General features: G+C 37.3%; 1 protein-coding gene across 1 annotated transcript in view; it reads left to right on the top strand.

Moving 5' to 3' along the window:
• The window catches only part of LOC103259122 (protein eyes shut homolog), a 284,238-nt gene that overhangs the window by 235,949 nt on the left and 23,738 nt on the right, over positions 1-24,551 (top strand). The window contains exon 8 of the mRNA XM_008056788.2: positions 9,139-9,311. Within this exon, the coding sequence (XP_008054979.2) occupies positions 9,139-9,311 (173 nt within the window). The remainder of the gene's footprint in view (positions 1-9,138; positions 9,312-24,551) is intronic.

Genomic DNA, 24,551 nt, shown 5'->3' with positions numbered 1-24,551 from the left:
CTCAAAGATAAACTATTTCAACCAAGAATTACCTACCCAGCTAAACTAAGTTTCATCAGCAATAGAAAATTAAAATCCTTTTCAGACATTCAATCTCTAAGAGTTTACAATGCCTCCAGACCAGCTCTACAAGAAACACTTAAGAAAGTATTAAACACAGAACAAAATTTAAAAAGAATGACAACACCCTTTCCAAAAATGCAGGAAAGAGATTGAAAACACACATAACTCAAAAATCAAAAGAAAGACAACAAACAAACAAATAGCAGCAGCAACAACAAACTCTATAAGAACCTCATGATGGGGATAAACTCTCACATCTCAATAATTAGCCTGAATGTGAATGCACTAAATGCACCATTGAAAAGACATAGAAAGGCAAATTGGATAAACTATCATGATGCAACATGTTGTCTCCAAGAGACTCATCTCACCAGAAAGGACACTCATAGACTCAAAGAAAGAGGATGGAAAACAAATTTTCAGGCTAACAGAACACAAAATAAAGCAGGAGTCATGTTCTTAATCTCAGACAAAATACCCTTTAAGCTATCAAAAATTTTAAAAGATACAGAAGGCCACTACAGTGATAAAAAGTTGAATCCATCAACAGGAAATATCCATCCTAAACATATATGCACCCAATGTAGGAGCACCAACTTTCATAAAGCAGCTTCTAGATAAACTTTAAAAAAGATATTGACTCTAATACTATCATAGCTTGGGACTTAAATACCCATTAACAACCATACAGATCATCAAGACAAAAAAATCAACAAGGAGATTCAGAATCTCAATGTGACACTTGACCAAATGAACTTAATTGATACCTACAAAACACTCCACCCAGCAACCACAGAATATACCTTCTACTCATCACTACATAGAACGTACTCTAACATTGACCACAACCTTGGATAAATCAAGCATAAACAAGTTTCATAATATTGAAATACTGCCATGGACCTTCTCAGACCACAGTGGAATAAAGTTAAATATCAACACCAACAAAGTTCCCCCAAACCCACAAAGACATGGACACTAAACAGCATGATGCTGAACAACCCCTGGATCAACACAGAAATCAAAACAGAAATCAAAAGATTCAGAAACAAATGAAAATAAAGAAACATCTTACCAAAATCTCTAGGAGCCATGAAAACATTACTAAGTGGAGAATCCACATCTCTACAAACACACATGAAGAAAATGGAAAGATCACAAGTTAACAGCCTAACAAATCACCTAAGGAAGCTGGAAAAACAAGACCACTAAAACCCCAACTTCAGCAGAAGAATCCAGATCACCAAAATAAAAGCCCAAAATTAGGACATGGAAGGCAAAAATATAACACAAAAAAATCAACGAAACAAAAAGCTGTTTCTTTGAAAGGATAAACGAGATTGATGATCCCCTAGCTAGATTGACCAAGAAAAAGAGGGAAAAAAGTCCAAATAAACACAATCAGAAATGCAAAATATCAAGTCACAACTAACCCTGAAGAAACACAAAAGATTAACAGAGATTACTATGTACACTTGTATGGAAACAAACTTGAAAACCTTAAATGGAGGACTTTCTGACATCACACAACCTCCCCAGGTTGAAACAAGAAGAAACTGAGACCCTAAATAGACCAATAACAACCCAGAAAATAGACTATGTCATAAGAAAACTACTTACAAAAAAAAAAAACCCTGGACCAGATGACTTTACAGCAGAATTCTACAAAACATACAAAGAGGAGCTGATACCAATCCTCTTGAAAGTATTCCAGGAAATCGAGAAAGATGGAACTCTCTCCAAGTCATTTCATGACGCTAACATCACATTGATACCCAAACCAGAAAAAGATCCAATAAAGAAAACTACAGACCAATAACTTTGAGGAATATAGATGCTAAAATTCTCAACAAGATTCTAGCAAATCGGGTCCAACAACACAACTCAAAAATCATCCACCATGACCAAGTAGGCTTTATCCCTGGGATACAGGACTGGTTCAATATCCACAAGTCCATAAATGTAAATTAACACATCAACAGATGTGAAAACAAAAACCACATGATTATATCATTGGATGCAGAAAAAGCTTTTGATAAAATTCAGCACTCCTTCTTGATAAAACCCTAGGCATAGATAGAACATACCTCAAAATAGTAAGAGCTATCTACGAGAAACCCACAGCCAACATACTGCCAAACAGACAGAAATCAGAACCTTTCCCCCAAAACCAGAACAAGACAAGGATGCCCACTCTCACCCCTCCTGTTCAACATAGCATTGGAAGTCCTAGCTAGAACAATCAGACAAGAGAAGGAAATCAGGGGTATACAAATAGAAAAAGAGGAAGTTAAGCTATCCCTCTTTGTAGATGGCATGATTCTATACCTCAAAAACCCAAGAGAATCTGTCAAAAAACCTCCTTGCACTGATAATGAACTTTGGCAAAGACTCAGGGTATAAAATAAATGTGCAAAGGTCAGTTACATTCCTATATACCAACAATAAACAAACAGAAACCCAAATAAAAAGCACAATCCCAATCACAATAACCACTTTCAAAAAATTAAATACCTTGGTATCTTCCTAAACAGAGAAGTGAAAGACCTTTATAATGAAAACTACAAAGCACTGCTCAAAGAAATCAAAGATGACACAAATAAGTGGAAAAATAATCCATGCTCATTGAGGGGAAGAATCAACATTCTTAAGATGTCCATCTTACCCAAGGCAATCTACAGATTTAACACAATACTCACTAAATTACCAGCAGCAATCTTCTCAGAACTGGAAACTACAATACATAAATTCATTTGGAAACATAAACTACCACAGATAGCCAAAACAATCCTCAGCAAAAAAACAAAGCAGGAGGTATCACAGTACCAGACTTTAAACTTTATTATAAAGTTACAATATTCAAAGCAGCCTGGTATTGGTACAAGAATAGGCATATAGATCAAAGAAACAGAATAGAAATTCCAGAAGCGAAACCTCCATTTCTCAACCAACTAATCTTCAACAAAGCCTCCACCATCTACCACTGGGGAGAAGAGAACCTATTCAGTAAATGGTACTGAGAAAATTGACTGACCACATGTAGAAGATTAAAACAGTACCCCTACCTATCACCATACACAAAAATCAACCCTAAATGGATCAAAGACCTAAATGTAAAGCCTCAAACTATAAGAACCTTAGAAAATGCAGGAGACTCCCCTATGGAAATTGGAATAGGCAACCAATTCCCAATCAAAACTTCAAGAACCCATGCCATAAGAGATAAGGCAAACAAGTGGGACTTAATTCAACTGACAAACTTCTGCAAAGCCAAAGAAACCATCAAGAGAGTCAGGATAAAGTCCACAGACTGGGAAAAAATATTTGCCAACTGTCTATCTGACAAAGGCATAACATTTAGGATCTACAAGGAACTCAAAGGTGCCGAAAAGAAAAAAACAGCTGCATTACAAAGTGGGCAAAAATATGAATAGAGACTTCTCAAAAGAAGCATGAACAGGCAATAGATACATGAAAAAATACTCAACCTCACTAATTATCAAAGAAATGCAAATTAAAACCACACTGAAATACCACCTAACTCCAGTCAAGATGGCCATCATCAATAACTCAAAAACAACAGATGCTAGAGAGGATGTGGGGAAAAGGGAATACTTCTACACTGTTGGTGGCAGTGTAAACTAGTACATCCTCTGTGGAAAACAGTGTGGTAATTCCTAAAAGATCTAAAAATTGACCTTCCATACGACCCCACAATCCCCCTACTGAGAATATACCCAGAGGAACCCAAATCACTTTATGAAAAAGATACCTGCACATGCATGTTTAATGCACCATTATTCACAATACAAAAACATGCAACCAACCATGCTGCCCATGGATTAAAAAATGTGGTACATATACACAATGGAATGTTATGTAGCCATAAAGAAGGACAAAATTATGAACTTCGCAGCAACTTGGATGGACTTAGAGTCTATAATACTGAATGATCTATCACAGAAACAAAAATTCTGAGTAACACATTCTCACTCATAAGTGAACCTTGAACAATTATCATAATACTATAAGAAAGGGATTGATAGTAGTGGGAGACTGCTGATGGGGGCAAGATTGGCAGTAGTGAGAAAAGGCCGGGGAGGGGGATCCATCTCATCAACAAGGATACCTGCATAATGAACATTTGTATACCTAACCCTGAATTGTACTCCACATCTTTAAAATAAAAAAACTTTTAAAAATTAATAAATAAAGTATTTAAAAGAGTGTCTGGCACATGGTAAACCTCAATAAATGTCATCACTCTCATTTTTCCTTTTCATACCAACACCCTTACCAAAGTCATGAAAACACCTCTCACAGCTACTTCAGACTTCCTAGTCATTTCACTAGTCAAGATTCTGCATTCATCTTTATACCAGCCATAACTCATCCATTCACTTATTTATGTATTCGCTGAATAGTCCATGAAAAATTACAATATGCCAAGAACTGGCTTTAGTCTTGGGACTGCAATAGAGAGCAAAACAAACCCAGTCTCTGCTCCCATGGAACTAATAGGCCACAGAGCAGGGGTCAGAAAACAATGCTTACAACCAAACCTGGTCCACCATCTGATTGTGTAAACAAAACGTGTTGGGATACAGCCACACCTGTGTCTTTGTGTTTTCTATAGGTGCTTTCAACAATGGCAGAGTTGCATAATTGTAACAAAGTCTGTATGGCCCACAAAGAAAAACTACACACTGCCCAGATCTTCACAGAAAAAGGCTGCCAGCCCTTTTTCCAGTTGCAAAAATATTAAATTCCACTAAGAGCAAAATGACATCGTTAGAGAGCCTATTGCTACACCATGCAGTCATCTGTACATAACGGATGAATACTGTTTGTCTCATCATTCTGTCATTTTCTGTACACTTTTCATTTAAAAGTTAATTACCTCGGCCTGTTGTTCAGTCCTTGGGCACTACTTTCCTTCTCAGTCTAAACTTCACCTGTCCTCACCCCTCAGTCCCTGCACTCCTAGAGGCAAATCTCACTTCAGAGGCCTTCCCTAAATTCACTGAAATTGCATAGGTGTCCTTTCTGCAGGCTCCCATAGTACCTATTTGAGCACTTGTCCCATTGTATTAAAATTATCTGCTCTTAATCAGATTCTTTCAAAAACCAGCAAGCCTGTGAGATCGAGAATGGAGCCTCCTATGTTGTAGAATCTCAGCACTAAGCACTGACAGACACCTAGCATGGAAAAAACAATAACAATAAATATTCTTTTAAAATTTTTTTCTTTTATTTGATTTGAAAGATGTGGAATACAATTCAGGATTAGGTATACAACTGGATGTTGTACAGGTAAAGTTTGGGCCTCCCTTTGCTCCCCACTTCACCTGGTTTGAGAACAGGTACCCTTATTGATGTTATGTGTCCCTCCTCCCCACAACTGCCAATCCCTTTCTAATAGTATTATAATAAATGTTCAGTGTCCTCTTATGAGTGAGAATATGTGGTACTCAGTTCTTTGATTCTGTGATAGATCACTCAGTATTATAGACCCTAAATCCATCCAAGTTGCTGCAAAATCCATAATTTGGTCCTTCTTTATGACTATGTAATATTCTATCATGTATAGGTTCCATATTTTTTTTTTATCCAGTACACTTTTGATGCTGCATGGTTGGTTCCATGTTTTTGCTATTGTGAATAATGCTGCAATAAACATGCGTGTGCAGGTATCTTTTTTATAGAATGATTTGAGATTCTCCGGGTATATTCCCAGAAGGGAGATTGCTGGGTCATATGGAAGGTCAATTTTTAGATCTTTTAGGAATTGCCACACCGTTTTCCACAAAAGATTGTACTAGTTTACACTTCCACCAACAGTATAGATGTGTTCTCTTTTTCCCCAAATCCTCTCCAGCAGCTGTTGTTTTTTGAGTTATTGATGGTGGCCATCCTGACTGGAGTTAGGTGGTATCTCAGTGTGGCTTTAATTTGCATTTCTTTGATGATTAGTGAGACTGAGAATTTTTTCATGTATCTATTGCATGCTCGTTTGTCTTCTTTTGAGAAGTCTCTGTTCATATATTTTCCCTACTTTTTAATAAGGCTGTTTCTTTTTTTCTTTTCAGCATCTTCGAGTTCCTTGTAGATCCTGGATGTTAGACCTTTATCAGATAGACAGTTGGCAAATATTTTCTCCCATTCTTTGAGCAGTCTCCCTGCTGTCTTGCTGGTATAAGTATTCTTTAAGTGAAGGTATCCTCACCTCTCCTTGTTTTTTCATTTCCCACTATATGGACACACACACGTCCCCAGAGTCTGCTTTTCCTCAGGGCAGGGTGGTATGCATGTGGTTAAAGGAAGAAATATTCATGAATTAACTTCAAGGGTTAGAAAAATATCACCCAAAGTGAAAAATGAAAACTAGAATCTTTTTGTAATTTTTTTTTCCTTATAGAGATGGAGTCTCATTATGTTGCCAGTCTGGTTTTGAACTCCTGGCCTCAGGTGATCTTCCCACCTCAGCCTCCCAAAAGTGCTGGGATTACAGGCATGAGACACCTCGCCCAGCCTACAATCTTTATTGTCTACATTTCACGGGGTATTAAAGCAGCTGGGGAACAAAAGAAAAATCCGACCTCACAGTAAATCATTCTGATGAAAATCTCTTTTGAATATAAGAAAGTATAAATCATATTTGGAAGTAATTTTTACATTTTTAAACATGTAGCTAATTGTTTCAGACTTAAAATTTTGAGAGAAACTATATTAGGGTCTAGTTTATTTAAGTTATTTTTTCAATAAGTTTAAAGCATCTGTATTAAGCTTGATGTGATATTTTAAAATTTGGATATTTTTATATTTGAGTATTTCAAATATCCAAATAAATGTTTTATTCCCATAGTATTATGTTATAGACCTTAAGTATGTGCATAAAAATTATTTTTAAAATTAATTAAATAAAACAAATATTTTACCATTATGAGTTCTGTCTATAAGGCAGTGAGACTAATCTTGTTTTTAAGCTATCTTTTCAAGTAGATCAAATGAACCACTAGATGGTGCAATTATCATTTTAAAAAATAATGACATTAGAGAGTTTTATATTTATTTGAACATTCTTTAATAAGAATTTAACTCGTTGTATTTCTTTTGTGAAACTAGTAACTCGTTCCATTTTTTTATATAGAAGGCCTTTACACATTTTACACTCTTTGTGATCCTTAAACAGTAAGCAAAATCATGTAATTTCATAGTACATTTATTCTGTATTTTGTTTGTCTCCATTTTGGAGAACATTCTACAATTTTTCCAACTTTTCTTTTTTCACAACTGTTAACTTAGATGCAACAAGCATATAAGTTGTACCAAACATAGCCAGGGTCAATGACATAAGTGAAAGTTCTGGAAGGAGGTGTGATCAGCTACTGTCTTTCCCCAGTCTAACCGATTCCAACTCTATACCTCCCACCCATCCTAGAACATGCTTTTTGATGAGCACTATTTTCAGATGGTTTATTGCTCTCTGGGCCTAGCAGGAAATTAAAGCAACCCTTTTCTCTAATACCCCGTTAGTGCAGTGTTGCCAGATTTAGAAAAAGGAAGAAAAAAGAAAATACAGGATGTCCAGATAAATTTAAATTTCAGACAAAAAACAAATAATTTTTAGTATATGTCAGATATTGTTTCTCTGGAATTCAAATATAGTATGGGACCTATTTATACTAAGAAAAATTATCCATTGCTTTTCTGGCATTTCAATTGAACAAGACGCCCTGCATCTCTACCTCTTTTTTTCCCTTAATTTTATTTTTATTTTAAGGATGTGGGGTACAATTCAGGATTAGTTATACAAGTGATCATCATACAGGTAAAGTTTGGGCCTGCCTTTGTTCCCCAGTTCACCTGGTTTGCGATCGGGTACCTTTATTGATGTGTGTCTTCCCTCCCTCCACTGGCAGGATCCCGCTACTGCCAATCCCTTTCTTTCAGTATTATGGCAAACGTTCAGGGTCTGCTTTTAAGTGAGAATATGTAGTACTCAGTTCTTTGTTTCTGTGATAGATCACTGGCAGCTCTACCTTTGATAGGCCCATCACAAACTTCCCTGCTGGATCCCTCCCAATATCATTGTCTAAACGCAGAGCCGATCTCTCTCCCAGCTGGCTACACCCAAGACCCCTCAGCCTCTGTTCCAGCTGCAAACTCTCACTGCCAAAGCCTCCCTAGCCCACAGGACACCTCTTTATTTTATTTTATTTTATTTTTAAATCAGGTGATGAATATGTTTATTCATGAGTGTATACATATGTCCAAACTATCAAATTGTATACCATAAATATATACAGCTTCTTTGTGTATCAGTTATATCTCAATAAAGCTGTTAAAAACATTGGAATCATGTCACAAGGATACTATTATTTCAAAAGAAAGTGAATTCTTATATTCTAAAAATTAACAAGGACTCCATATTTTGCTATACAATAAAGTAGATTTCCTTCTAGTAAGAAAAGTCTGCTACATGTTTCTGATGTTTGATTGCTCATCAAAAATGTATGAAGACTGCTCAAAGTAGATTTGACAAGGTTAATTCTGTAGTATTGTCAGGACACCTCTTGGTCAAGGTCCATTTCTCCGTGTCCTCAAGCTGGTGCTCCTGACTATGAGTGCTACCTGGGACACACTCTCATTTGACTCACCCCTGGGGGGTTTGTAAGTCCTGCCATCCCAGGAACTGGGCCTGTGCATTCACGAAAACCAGAGAGCACAGGCAGAGCTCTCCAAGTAGCCTGCTGAAATCTCCTGTCTCTAGGCTTGAGGCTGGGGACACCCTTGAGGGGGTATACGACTGGGCAGAGGGACTTCCAGGGGGGGTTGTCCAAAGAAATGATTCTCACAAAATTCTCTTTCCATTTCCACACTCTGAACCGTTTTCAGTCCTTGGTATGGAGTCCAGCAATCTTACAACGAGCTAATACTCTTTCCACTGTCAACGTGGATCTTGGTAGTTCGAATCACAATTCTCTTTGATATCTTGGAATCTCGGTAAACACGAACGTGTTACAGGGTCTGTGCGCCAGCACACAACGCCACTACTGTCTCTCTCACCCGCAGCTGTCACTATCCCACTGGGTGGAGAGGAGCACTGTGTGCCGAGACGGTTTCCCCCTGCGACCCTGAGCATGACCCTCCGCACCGCTGCAACCGAGGAGCCACCTGTATCCCCTCACCTCAAGGCTATGCCTGCCACTGCCCTCTGGGAACCACTGGGAGCTACTGTGAACAAGGTGAGGCAGGATTTCAATTCATTCTGCAGCCCACACGTGTGATTGAAATTGGCAACTCAAAGTCAGTTTTCTTCTTGGAAAGTAAACAAGAAATATATGTAGTAAAAGCAGAGCCCACTCTCCTCTCACCCCAGCAAATTTGACATTCTATTTCACAGATAGATTGGTACTCAAAATTCAGTCATGCAAAAACTCTGCTTTATGTCGAGTATTGCTTTCACGTGCTAACTCTAAACTCCTGGTACGTTTAGTCTAGACGATCTAGATGCTTAGCGCTAAATGCAGCTACATCGGGTGAGATTGGGTTTATAACGCAGTTCCAGAAGAAGAATCTGTGAGCCTCTTCCTTCTGCTCCTTCCATCTAACTCAAAATTCTCAGAAATATTGCAAGGCCAGCGGCCCCAGAGGGAAAGAAGAGAAATCTTTAGTGGAGTTATAGGGGAAGAAATTTTTAATCATGCCTTAGAGTGGCTATGAAATAATGAGACAGAGTTTTGTATCTGACTTACGGAAATTAGTCTCTTTCATAAAGACTTTAGGGATAGAGCTAGATCTTTAAGAAGCGGTGGTTCTTAGTTCCTGGAACATGCCACACACTTTGCTGGAGCAGAGATTTTGCACCTGCTCTTTCCTCTACCTGAAATGTTCTCATCTTCTCCTCCACCCCCAACGAACACTTAACCTGTGGGTCTCAGCTCAGACTTTGCTACTTTAGGACTGCCTTTCTTGACTGTCTTTCATAGAACTGGGGGCAGTGACCTGCCAGCAGAATCTCTAGTGCCCAAGGATAGTGCAGAGAATAAATATCTGTTAGACATTTCAACTTAATAGCCATAATAAAAACTGATGGTGATCATTTTCATGGAATAGTTCTTTCGTGAACAGCAAAGTACTCAAAATTTTACCAAGAAAAGCACCTCTATTACTCCCAATGGAATAACTATTTGAAACTGAAAGAAATAATAGGGCAAGGAATATGAGGGCTAGTGAATGTAACAAAATAATGCAAGCCAGATGTCTGAAGACTAAAGAATCAAATAACAAAAGTTTGAGAGAATAAGCAAAATTTGTGTGGGTGTATGGATGTATATAAACTGATGACAGATGAAGTTAGATAATAGATATATGATAAAGATAGATGATACATAGATAGATGATAAAGCGATAGATAGATAGATAGATAGATAGATAGATAGATAGATAGATAGATAGATAGATAGATGGTAAATAGATAGATGGTAAATAGGAAGAAATCGAGTAATAAGATTATTTCCATAGTCTAGAAAATTTGATAAAAGGTGCCAGAAAATATATGACATCCTCATAGAAGTCTAACATAAAGTTAACCAGAGATATACCTCGATATGCTATAAAATAATTTGGTTAGAATATTTTGCAATCTGGAGTAGTCATTAAAATATTACAGCAGAATTCTGGCTCACAACATATTTCAAAATAGACAGTATATCCAGTTTATTTTCTCATGCACTCAAATTTTGCTCGTGCTCATTTCTTTTGTGTAATAGCTGTTTTCCTGTTATAATTTATGACTTACAACTATACATTTAACCTTTCCTGAATTATAAAATCTCCTTTCAATTTATTTTTTCCTCATATTGTTGGTAAATTGCGTTTTTTACCTGGACTAGTTTTTACTCCTAAGTCCTAGTTATTGTGCATTGCTGACATTTAGCCAAGTTAGATTCCATAATGTGTGTGTTTTCAGATTTTAGCCAAGCAAATATTGAAAATGTGTCTTTTTTCTTGTTTTTACACTTTTTTCCATCCGTAATGTAATTTTCCTTTCACTCATTCCCTAAGGAAAAGAAACCCACACATATGCTGACATTGAAACAGTCAAATGTTCAAGCTACTTAAACATTTTTCTGATGCCAAGAATTCTTTATAGTCCAACCAGTCTCTGGTTTCCATTGAGATTAATTCTTGCTAACGTAAAGGTTCAATTCTTCAAGCTCTTCCAATACATGGGATGATTTCTGAATAAGTTCTTGCTTTTCCTTAATAGTATAGAAAACAGTTCACCTTGATGGCAGTTTCAGGGATCATTACTGTGTTTTCTTGTTCTAAGATACTCCTTTTCAAGAGCATTTGACCATGTTGGGAACACAGAGGTAATGCAAATGCTTTTTTCATAGGGGAAAAAAAGAGCTTTATTCTCTATTAATCTCCCCACTTTCAATACCATGATGATCGTTAATAGAGATGTACTTACATGTGTACCCAATTCTCTGTCTCTCTGAAACAATAGTCATCAAAAGTGAAAAATACATAGGCACTAGCTATGATTCCAAGGAACACACATTTCACTTTTTTACTCTTTCTATGCTACTTAATACAGCCTGCTAAACCATATGTGAAACTCATGGTGAAGTATATATAATAAGTATATACAATAATATGTAACAATTCTAAAGTTTATGTGAACATCATGCTTTGTAGCATTTAAAGGAATAGTTGTGGCAGCTAAGCCTTAGTTGAAGGAAACGGACACACCTGCCATTTCCTAACCCTGGACATTGGGCAAGTAACCTCCCTGAACATCAGGTCTCTCATGTGTGAGAAAGGGATATTTATGAATCTCTGGCTGGGCACGGTGGCTCACATCTGTAATCCCAGCACTGCGAGGCCTAGGTGAGAAGATGGTTTGAGCCCAGGAGTTCAAGACCAGCCTGGGCAACAGAGTGAGATTTCCTCTCTATAAAAAAAATTTTTTTAAGTATCTAGGTGTGATGCCATGTGTCTATAGTCTCAGCTACTTGAAAGGTTGAGGCAGAAGGATCACCTGAGCCCAGAAGGTCAAGACCGTGGTGAGTCATGATGGTGCCACTGCACCCCAGCCTGGATGACAGAGTTAGACCATGACTCAAAAAACAAAATTTTTTTTGTGTGTGTTGGAGTCTCACTCTGTCACTCAGACTGGAGTGCAGTGGCCGCTCCCAGCCACCACAGCCTCGACCTGCTGGGCTCCAGCGATCCTTCCACCTCAGCCTTCCAAGTAGCTGAAACTACAGGCACGCGCTACCATGCCCAGCTAATTTATTTATTTATTTATTTATTGTAGAGATGAGGTCTTGCCAAGTTGCCCAGGCAAGAACCCGCGGGCTCAGGCAATCCACTCACTTCAGTCTCCCAAAGCTCGAACCCGCGGGCTCAGGCAATCCACTCACTTCAGCCTCCCAAAGCACGGGATTACAGGCTGAGCCACCGAGCCCAGCTTAAAATATTTTTTAAAACATTTGTTTTAGAAGAATTTTTGATCAAGACCCTGAAAGATTTTATTCTTCTTGTCAAGTCCTAAATTAATGATTACTACTTTTTATAAGGTAATGGGTGAAAAGTTAAGAAATTTAAGATACATACTATTAAGCATTTTTTCAATAGTTATTTTTCTTTCCTATTCAAGGTAGCATTAATAAGCAAAAACTTGCATTGAATGTTTAGCTCTTGATTGCTAAAATTTCCTCCCTAAAAATGTTTTATATATTGAGTCAGAAATACACTGCCTCCTTAGTCTAGGAAGGCAAACTAAAATGGTGTCTGTTTACAGTCTGTGTGGACAGGACTTGGTTGCTACTTCTCATGTAGGTCTGCCTGCCTTCTTATAGCCTGAGATGACTGGCAGTAATGAGATCCAACCCAAAACCTTACTTTTCTTATTTGGGGCACTTAAAGGAAGGCTTTTTCTAGTTTCTAATAAAAATATTACCAAGTGACAAGCAAACTGAAATTCTCATGAAAAATATAAAAATCACAAAATATCTCACTGTTTCACTTCCTCCTCTTGATAAACTCTGTTAAGTGTACATTAAGAAAAGTAGAAAAGCAAACTTTCTGGTATAATTTTCTTCTAATGGCCAAGGAATATCACAAAGCAAATGATTAAGAGAGCCCTATAGTCCAATAGCTAGAATTGTCTAAGGGTCTCCTAGCCACCCCCATACAGGTTACAATGGGGAATCAGTGAAATAAAGAGATCCCCACAGTACCTAGCACTCCATCAGCATTAGCTACCTCCTACAGAGGAAGGGGAAAATGCTAGATTACACTTGGGTTAAATGCAGGCCATGTCCTCATAGATAGATCACTTTCATTTTTAAAATATGGGTTAGTGTTAATAGATTTTTAAGTCAAAATACTTTAAACCTCCTGTTTAAAAAAGATAATAGTTTTACTATATAAAAGAAGCAAAGATTTTCAAACTGTTATGATAAATGTGATAGTCAAACTTTCCAAAATGGCCAAATAAAATATTTAATTAGAAAAACAATACTCATTCTCAATGGAGTGACAGCAGATTGTTAACATTTAAAATGCTATTTATGGAAAAATCATAAATTTAGGCAAAAGTCTTTGAAGATTAAATAAAAGTCTACAATTTGGGTAAAAGTTTAGGGGAAAAAAGCAAGAAATATCCCACGGTATTGAATTATTTAATTGTTAAATAAATGACATAAGAAGTGCATTACTTCTGGCTAGTGGGACCTGAATAGGACTTAGAAAGTGATGGAATTAAATCAGGCATTAAAGGATGTGTAAAATTTGAGTTGACTCATATGGGAGGGAGAGGTATCTTTCCTAAACGTGAAAATTACGTTGGCATAGCATAGGGAAGGATGGAGATATGGATTTGAATATATGAAACTCTTTCACCTAAAAAGGAAATTTGACAGGTAAAATTTGAATTATTAAAATATATGTGAGAATAGAAGATGTGAAAAACACTGGATTAAAAAATCACCAAGACTTGCTTACTGAGCTGGAGGGTGTGCCTTTCACATAGACAATGCTCAATTAATATTTGTCATTTGGATGATGATATTTCAGGTTTAAAAACTGGATGACATATACAGACAATCAATAAAAATCTTCTGTAAATAGCCTCTGAGGCTTCTAAAACAGCAATAAATCTTGCTATACAATTTACCTGGTTTATTATGGCACTTCCAAATAGAATAAGAGAGAGCTCACAGTAAAAATATACATATATTTTAAAAGTAGCCAAGATTGTGGTAGAAAAAGAAAATATTTCCCACTACCAAGGGAAAAAAAGAGAAAAGTAAAAAAATAAAGAAAAGATGGAAAGGAAAGGACAAAAAAAGACAAAACAAGGCAAGTTTAAAACATGACATGCACTGAATGTAAAACTAGCTTTGGGTTTCAGGAAGTCTAAGTCAAACATAAAATACAATAGGTTGCTACTCAATTATTGCCTCATGAAAGAAAGCATTCTAGTCATCACACCAAGGACAGAAGACTATTCAGTTCTTGGCACTGAACTCTAAAAAATTTGTATTGAGTAAGTTTTAATTTTAAAAAGAAGAAGAAGAAATTAAACAACATAATATATGTTATCATTGAGGACAAGTTTCTAGAAAATGGAGAAATATTTTGTATGTAGTCATTTCTTATATTGACACACAATAAAGGCTACAGGCATAATAGTCCTGGTACTGTAAATATATTGATGTCATAAACTAAATTGGTAAAGTAGCTTTCTAATGATCTGGCATGTTACTAAAGTAATAGTCAGTTGTCTAGGGGAATAATTTAGCATTTTCATTTGGCTGTTACTCTTGGATATCAATTGTGTCAGCCAAAATATAGTGAAGGTTTAGCAAAATATTAAAGTTCCTCTAGAAGTACAGGTATTCTGGTTATTCACTAAAAGGATCACTATATGCCTTATTTTTCAGATCTATAGATTACAATATTGATGTTTTAATATGAAAATTAAAAAGTTTAACTTAGCATCAATTCAAACCCCCAAATTTTGCTTTCACAAAACATGGAGTAGAGCACCTCACCTCATCCTAGAGATTTTGATGGCAGAAATCACCAGATGTTACTGACTATCATAAAACAATCATGTTATTTTATAGAATGCTTAATTTTTAAGCAACACATCATCCTGATGGGTCTCCAAAGATCATTTAAAACAAAATAACCACCTAGATAACTAAATGAGTTAAACTGTTAAATAGAGTTGTTTAGCATTATCCATCTGGGTCCTGAGGAAAGTCTGCCTAAAGGGATAATTTTATTTTTTCAATAATTGATACTTAACCATTCCTTCTGTTAGCAATTAGACAACAGGTTCGATTGCTCATTTACACAACTCCCAGTAGACTCTGACAGTAATCCACGCCTGCAGCAAAGAAAGAAGATGCTAAGCTTCCATTTTTGCTACAATAAGAAGGTGTGTGCCTAGTTAATCTAAAATTTGTCAAACTACTTAGAATGAAATGGAGAGGTAATGTCTCAAGACTTCACATAGAAAAGGATTTTTTTAAGTTCTTTTGTATTTATTCGATTCTTATTATAAAGCTTTAAGGAATTTACAAGTCAAGGTGAAATCATCCACACTCATCCATAGATCTTAATGTATGCTACAAAAAAGTCTTAAATTATTCTTATATTTTTTCTCTACTAACTGAACAAAAGTAGAGTACAGTAGAAGAGCTGTAACTAAATTAATATTTTTTTATTAAACAAAATGAAATTGAGAGCCTAAAACTGAGAACTCTGTAATTTACTGAGAACAAAACTGATGTGTGTTTGCAAGGATTACAGATTTAACTACATAGGCTTATAGATGTGGAGGTAGAGAGCTATTTAGTTATGGAATAGATTGTGCTTTTGGTCCATCTTGCGAAACAATGCCGTGGAAATTAAAGTAATCTGTTTTGGAAACCATGGGATCCACCAGAAAAAATAGGATGATTTGGTTGCAAATTACCTTCACTAGGAAGTATTGGATTTAAAGTGATTAAATAGGTATACTGACATGAACAGAGTTAGTGCACCCAGGGTAAGGGTGGTGAAATTTACAAAGCCTAAAAAGAATTTTGCAAAGCTTTAGATTTGGAATTTTTTAATGCACTTTAAAATGAGAGAAGGTCAGCAATTTATGTACTAGAAAGCTACAGGTTATCCCTCCCCCACAAAGATACTAAGTTAACAATAATATAGGCACCAGAATACTTCTATCAGAATGCTAGAGACCACTTGAGGAGCTACAGCATCAAGGCCATTGTCACACAAAGACAGAATTCCAGTAGTGAAATGTTTGGGGCCATTGTCAAACAAAGACAAAATTCCAGTAGTGAAATGTTTGGGAAATCTGTGGCATTTGACACACACCCATTTTTGCTGTTTCCCCTATGAAGAAGACAGAGTGACTGGAAGGAATTTCCTATACCTTCTCCCTTGAGACAGAAACTAAAGAGTGGACCATGGGTCCAATGTTCTGACTTGTCTGGGGGCTGACTAAAAACTAATTTCTCTCTCATCCAATTCAGAGTGCTGACAGGATTGACATCAGAGTTCAGAAGGCACTGAAACAAAGATGAAAAGAACCTGTCTGCAGAACTGCAGACTCCAGTTCTGCAGGCAGATTCCAGGGAGAAGTGATTAGAAAAGGTTTGAGAGGTCCAGCTGAAGTGATTAAAGAATATCTTTCCCTGTACAAAGCCAGTACACAAAGACTGGGAGAAGAGGTTATTTTTTTTTTTAAGTATAGTTAAGAGCCCAAAATTGAGAACTAAAATTGAGAGCTCTGTAACTTGCTGAGAACAAAACTGATGTGCACTTGCAAAGATTACCCATTTAACTGCATAGGCTTATAGACGTGGAGGTAGAGAGCTTTTCAGTTATTGAATATACTATGATTTTTGGTCCATCTTGAGAAACAATGCTGTGGGAATTAAAGTAATCTGTTTTAGAAACCATGAGGTCCACCACAGAGGACAGGATGATTTGGTAGCAATTTTTTTTAAAAGAATATAGACAACTAAATATAATTAGGAAAAGTATGCATGAACAAAATTAAATTATTAAAAAGTAATAGAATAGAAATAAACTATGTTTAAAAAGAACCAAACAAATTCTAGAGCTGAAAAATTCAATAACTGAACTAAATAATTCATTAGAAAGATTTAATAGTATACTCAGTCTGGCAGAAGAAAGAATCAGTGAACAGTGAACTTGAAGATAGATCATTTAAAATTATTGAATCATAAGAGCAAAAGAGAAAAAAAATTTGAAGACACAAAGAAAGTCTAAGAGACTTAAAGAACACTGTTAAGCAGATCAATATACACATTATGAAATCCCTGAAATAGAAGACAAAGAAAAAGACAGAAAACCGAATTGAATAAATAATGGCCAAAAAATTTTCTAAATCTGAGAAAATAAATGGACATACAGACTCAAGAGTTTCAAAAGACTTCAACTAGAATAAATCCAAAAAGGACAACCCTAATACAAATTACAATCAAATTCCTACAGTCAAAGCAGCAAGTAAAAGTGTTTTGCCACATACAAAGAAGAACAAACTAAACCCAAATTTAGCAGAAGAAAGAAAACAATAAAGGTCAGAGTAAAGATAAACAAAATAGAGAACAAAAATATAATATTAAAAATCAGAAAAATAGCCGGGCTTGGTGGCTCAGCCTAGGCAGTGAGACCCCATCTCTAAAATAAATCAAAAAATCAGCCGGGCGTGGTAGCACGTGCCTGTAATTCCGGCTACTTGGAAGGCTGAGGTGGAAGGATTGCCGGAGCCCAGCCGGTCGAGGCTGCGGTGGCCAGGAGCGCCACTGCACTCCAATCTGGGCGACAGAGTGAAACTCCAACTCAAAAAAAAAAAAAAAATCAGAAAAATTAAGAGTTGGTTTTTTGAAAAGAAACAAAATTGGCAAACCCTTAACTAGACTAAGAAAAAAATGAAAGCTCAAGTGAGGAAAATCAGAAACAAAAGAAGGGACATTACAACTAATGCTACAGAAATAAAAAGGATTATAAGAAAATACTAGGGAGCCAGCATTTTATGCCAGCATACTGGATAACCAGAAGAAATAGATAAACCAAAAACACACAGCTTACCAATACTTAAGAAGAAGAGAAATCAAAGCAAACTAATAACGGGTAAGAATATTGATGTGGTAATCAAAAACCTCCCGACATAAAAACTACAAAACATTGTTGAAATAAATTAAGGAAACCTCAAATAAATGGAAAGAAATGCTATGTTTATGGATTGAAAGACTTAATATTGTTAAGATATCCATACTACCAAAAGCTATGTACAGATTCGACACAATCCCTAACAAAATTCCATTGGCATTTGCAGGATTAGAAAAGTTTATACTAAAATGTATATGAAATCTCAAGGGACTTTGAATAACCAAAACAATTTTGAAAAAGAACAAAGTTAGGGGACTCATACTTTCTGATTTTTAAACATTTTATAAACCTGCAGTAATCAAAACAGTATGGCAGGGCCAGGTATGGTGGCTCATACCTGTAATCCCAGAATTTCAAGAGGCAGGAAGATCACTTGAGTCCAGGAGTTTGAGACCAGCCTGGGCAACATAGCAAGAACTCATAGCTACAAAAAATAAAAATAAAATAAAATAAATAAGGTTATGGTGGCATATATCTGTAGTCAAACAGGAGGATAATTTAAGCCCAGGAGTTTGAGGCTACAGTGAGCTATGATTGCCAACACTGGTACAATCACATTGCACATTGCAGTGAGCCACAATCTCACTCCAGCCTGAGTGACAGAGCAAGACACTGTCCATAAAAGGGAGAAAAGAAAAAACCAGTATGGTAGTGGAATAAAATAGACAGATAGACCGTGAAAATAGAATAGAGAGGCCAGAATTAAACTCTCAGGCATGTAATTAAATGATCTTAGACCAAGATGCCAAGATTTAATGGAAAAAGGATAGTCTCTTCAATAAATGGTACTGGGGAAACAGGATATCTATATACCAAAAAATGAAGTTGAATCCTTATCTTATACCACATATAACAACTAAATCAAAATAGATGAAAGACCTAATCATAAAACCCAAGACTAGCCGGGCTCGGTGGCTCAACCTGTAATCCTGCGCCTTTGGGAGGCTGAGGTGAGTGGATTGCCTGAGCCCGCGGGTTCGAGACCCGCCTGGGCAGCAAGACCTCATCTCTACAATAAATAAAAAATCAGCCGGGTGTGGTAGCGCGCGCCTGTAATTCCGGCAACTCGGAAGGCTGAGGCGAGAGGATCGCCGGAGCCCAGCAGGTGAGGCTGCGGTGGCCGGGAGCGGCCACTGCACTCCAGTATGGGCGACTGAGTGAGACTCCAACTCAAAAAACAAAACAAAACAAAAAACCCAAGACTATAACATTTTTAGACTAAAACATAAAGAAAAAGTGTCATGGCAGTGGTGTCTTGGATGTGACACCAAGAACATAGCCAATAAAAGTAAAAACAAAAAGGCCACTTGGACCACATCAAACTTAAAGACTCTTCAGGCTAGAATCACAATAAGCAGAATGAAAAAGCAGCCCATGGAATGGGATAACATATTTACAAATTATATATCTGCTAAGGGATCAATATCCAAAATATATAAAATATTCCCACAACTCAACAACAAAAAATAAAATATCCCAATTTTTAAATAGCCAAAGGATTTAAGTAGATATTTTTCTATGATATGCAAATGGCCAGCAGACATAAGATAGTCAAAATTACTAATCATCTGAAAAATGCAACTCACAATGATATATATGCACAATGATATATCACCTTACACTCGTTATGACCTACTGTCAAAAAAAGAAAAGGAAAGAAAAGTAGACAAGGATGTGGAGAAATTGAAACCCTTGTGCACTATTGGTGAGACTACAAAATGGGGTGCGATCGCTATGGAAATCAATGCAGAATTTCTTGTCTTCCCAGCTTACAGATGACCAGCTTCTGGCTTTGTCCTCACATGGTACAGAGAAAAAGAGTCTGCTCTGTGTGTCTTCTTGTAAGGATACTAATCCTATCGGATCAGAGCCCCAACCTTATGAGCTCATCTAACCTTAATTACCTCAGTAAAGGTCCTATCTCCAATTACAGTCACATAGAGGATTTGGGCTTCACTATATGTATTTGGGAAGAACATAAACATTGTCCATACATAATATACATATTTATAACTATTTTGGTCTTTGTTTCTTTGTATATATAAGGCTACTCATCTGATTCACTTCCTTCTGTATAAAGTACATGCTTTAAAATTTCCTTAGCAAGAGTTTGCTAGAGATATGTTATCTCAGTTGCTCTTTATCTGAATGTGCATTTTGCTATTTTTCTTGAAAATGTTATAGCCGAAGTGTGAGAAAGGAGACATCAACACGCCGAGGGTCGAATTATGAGTTCTTTAATAGCCGGCGGTCAAGAATGGCTATTGCCTAAAAGACCTCTTAACCCCCTAACAGAGTGAATAGGGGGTATATAAAAGCAGAATTTACTTATGTTGTATAGTTTGAGCTACATTTTTTTTTTTTTTTTTGAGTTTGATTCTCACTCCATCACCCAGACTGGAGTGCAGTGGCCGCTCCCGGCCACCACAGCCTCGACCTGCTGGGCTCCGGCAATCCTTCCGCCGCAGCCTTCCAAATAGCTGGAACTACAGGTGCACGCTACCACGCCCAGCTATTTTTTTGATTTATTGTAAAGATGAGGTCTCGCCAAGTTGCCCAAGGAGGACTCAAATCCATGGGCCCAGGCAATCCACTCACCTTAGCCTCCCAAGGCGCAGGATTACAGGCTGAGCCACCGAGCCCGGCTTGAGCTACATTTTTTTGGCAAAATATTTGGTTGTGAAAGGGTACAGACAGCTACAGAATTGTAACTAAGGAGTTTCCAAGCACCGAGGGGAATAAGAATGTGGGTGTGTGGTGTGATTATGGGAAGGTTAAATCAGGGGGTTATTTCTAGGTTAAGATGGAAGATCTGTTACAAAATGGAGTTACTGATGTCAAGTAAGCTATCTAATTTTCAGATTAGATTTTTAAAAAATTTTTTTAAATATAAAAGCACGTTGACAGTTAATTTCTCACAGCACATTGAAGATCCCATTGTCTCCTGACTTCAGATGTTATTGCTATCAATCTAATTATTGCATCCTTTCTCTGGTTATTTTTAAAGTCTTTATTTTGTGGTATTCTACAATCATTAAGATGTGTCTATAAGCCGGGCTCGGTGGCTCAGCCTGCAATCCCGCACCTTTGGGAGGCTGAGGTGAGTGGATTGCCTGAGCCCGCGGGTTCGAGACCCGCCTGGGCAGTGAGACCTCATCTCTACAATAAATCAAAAAATCAGCCGGGCATGGTAGCACATGCCTGTAATTCCGGCTACTTGGAAGGCTGAGGCAGAAGGATCGCCGGAGCCCAGCAGGTCGAGGCTGCGGTGGCCGGGAGCAGCCACTGCACTCCAGTCTGGGCGACAGAGTGAGACTCCAACTCAAAAAACAAACAAAAAAAAGATGTGTCTACAAAGAGACTTTTAAAAAAATTCTGTTGAAATGTTTTGTTCTTACTTGATTACTGGGAAATTCTCAGCTTAATTTCTTCCATCATAATCTCTCTCCCTCATTCTTTCTCTCTCCTTTTCTACTCTTCTTCACTGGAACTCCAGTTAGATCTTGTTAGTTTTCTAGGTCGTAACAAACTGTGTGGCTTAAAACATAGAACTGTATTGTCTCACAGTTCTGGAAGCTAGAAGTCTGAAATCAACATGCTGAAAGGACAAATCCCTCTTTGTCTCTTTCAGCTTTGGGTGGCTCTAGGTATTCCTTGGCCTGTAGGTGCATCACTTCAAGTTCTGCCTTCACATTCACGTGGCATTCCTCCTGTGTGTCTGTGGCAGTTGTGGCTATTTACTTCTAGTTCACCGTTGTATTAAAGGTATCATTAGGGTCCCAGTTTTTTGGTGGAAGGTCTCCTATTAGACATTAAGCCTTAGGTTGTTTCTAGGCCTCTCTCTTGCCCCCATGAGCCTTCAACAGTTAAAGATTTAACCTTGGGTTTAGCAGATTTGGCAAATATGCCTACGGTAAATCCTGGCTTCATCATTCTACTTATCTATTTAGCTTCTAGTTTCACCTTTTTAAGCATCTGGATTTTATTTCTTTCTCAACAGATCATCAAATTATTGCAAAAGATGCATTAGAATAATTTATCCAACATTTTTAGTTGTTTTTCAGGATGGAAGTGGAGAAATAATGTTATCTGGTCCATCAGACTGCTAGAAACTAACCAACTATTGGATTTATTTTAAAGAAGCCCTTCTGAGTGGTGTGTGCACAAAGCATTAAAAACTGTTGAAGAGGCTGGGCGTGGTGGCTCACACCTGTAATCCCAGCACTTTGGGAGTCTGAGGTAGAAGAATCATTTGAGTCTAGGAGATTGAGACTAGCCTAGGCAGCATAGTGAGACCATGTCTCTACAAAAAAAATTCAAAAATTAGCTGGGTGTGATGGTGTGCACTTGTAGTCCCAGGTACTCAGGAAGCTGAGGTGGAAGGATCCCAAACCCAATAAGTCAAGGTAGCAGTGAGCCATAATCACGCCACTGCACCCCAGCCTGGTCGACCGAGTGAAACCACCCCTTCAACCTACTCCCCCATAACTATAGAAGTGAAGATTGCTACAATAGGACACTGCAAGTGGGGACACAATAATTTGGTCCCAAGTTCTCAGTAGCAGATACTGTTAGATCTTAATCTGATTTAGGGGGCGGAAAGGCAATGCTGATGAAGGGAAATGTTCTTCTATAGTAGAACGTTTAGCCTGTGACAAACACCCCCATCCTCATGAAAGCAGCAAGAAAAAGGGAGAAACAGTGTCCCTTTTCCCTTTTAAAATTGTATTTGTTGTCACAAATGAGGATGAATGCCCAATACCATAGTACCTCAAAGACAGCTCAACTGATGAATTAAAGTATGGTTGACCTTAAACAAGATACAGAGTGTGCATATGAGAAAAAATATATTGTAATGGAAAAGAAAAGTTGCTAAAAAAAAAAGTGTAATCCAGATGTTATCATCTTTCACTATTTGGTGTGTGCTTTTTGGGAGAGCTTTACTACTTTTAAAACCTAAAATGAGAAAAGGATGCACCTCCTAATGCTTGCAAACTTCCTTTACTGCTGCTGCCTCAGATTGCGGCCTGGTGGTTTCCACACCTTCCAGATGACCCTCCTGTTGGGAACCTTGTCTATCACTTCCAGAGACTTCCAGGTGTCACAGTTCAATTGTGTATTTTTGCATAAGCGTGGAATCTCTCTTCCTTTTTATACTGTGCTTGCTTTCAAGAGTACCCAAAACAGTTCTCCTCTAAACCTCCATGTCTTCTTAGTAAGAATGACTCTTCTAGTATCTTTAATTGCAGCCTCTTCCACGTTCCCTGTGAATTTGAATATAACTTGAGAGACAAACTTGTGCATAAAATTAGCAGATTGATCTAACTGGCAAACACCATGCAGCCCACAAATTCTGTTCTGTCCTCCCGTCTGATAACTTGGAGCCTTGGTTACTAGGCAAACCTGTCTGCCAAACTCTTCCTTTGAGATGAGTAATCTCCTAGGAAACTTCTAAAGTCTTAAATGCAAATAGACTTCTGGCAGACACCACTGTTCTACCAGCAGTGCCTAACAAATATGAAAAACATCCGAAGAAATAGCTTAGGCTTAAACTGATGCTTTTGCCACACTATATTTAAATTCTAATTAACATCCTAATTTCTTCCTGGAAAATCTTAGCCCAAGTCAAAGGTTTTCTGTGTCACTATGCAATGAGACATTAAATTTGACCTTTCTTATTGTCTAAGAGTTTAGGCTAAGGGTTCAAAGCTGAGAATAAGCATCATGAATACCCACAAGTCTAAAAAGAGTTTTTGGATGGTGAAATATCATTGTACATCTACTGCAACAACTAAAATTTTAAAATGATGACAATGCCAAATGCTGTTGAGGCTGTGGAGAATCTAGATTTCTCATGCATTGTTGGAGAGAATGTAAAATGGTATAGCCACTGTAGAAAGTAGTTTGGCAACTTCTTATAAAACAAAACATATACTAACCATACAACCCAGCAATCACACTAATGGGCAATTATACCAAAAAAATAAAACTTATGTCCACACAAAAATATGTATGTGGATGATCATACCAGATTTATTGTAATAGCCAAAAACTGGAAACAACCCACATGCTGTTTCAATGGATGAATAATAAGCAAACCAGTAGATCCACCTCGGAACACTACTCAGAAATAAAAAAGAATGCACTATTGAATCATGCTAGTACTAAGGTGGATTGCAAGGGCATTGTGCTGTGTGAAAAGAGATGCTAGACAATCCATATGGAGTATCTTAAAAGGTGGTATGTTGGCCCCA

The sequence above is a fragment of the Carlito syrichta genome, unplaced genomic scaffold, assembly GCF_000164805.1.
Source record: "Carlito syrichta isolate Samal-C Ts95f unplaced genomic scaffold, Tarsius_syrichta-2.0.1 Scaffold302526, whole genome shotgun sequence".
In the NCBI taxonomy this organism is placed as follows: domain Eukaryota; kingdom Metazoa; phylum Chordata; class Mammalia; order Primates; family Tarsiidae; genus Carlito; species Carlito syrichta.
This window is presented reverse-complemented; position numbering and strand designations above follow the sequence as displayed.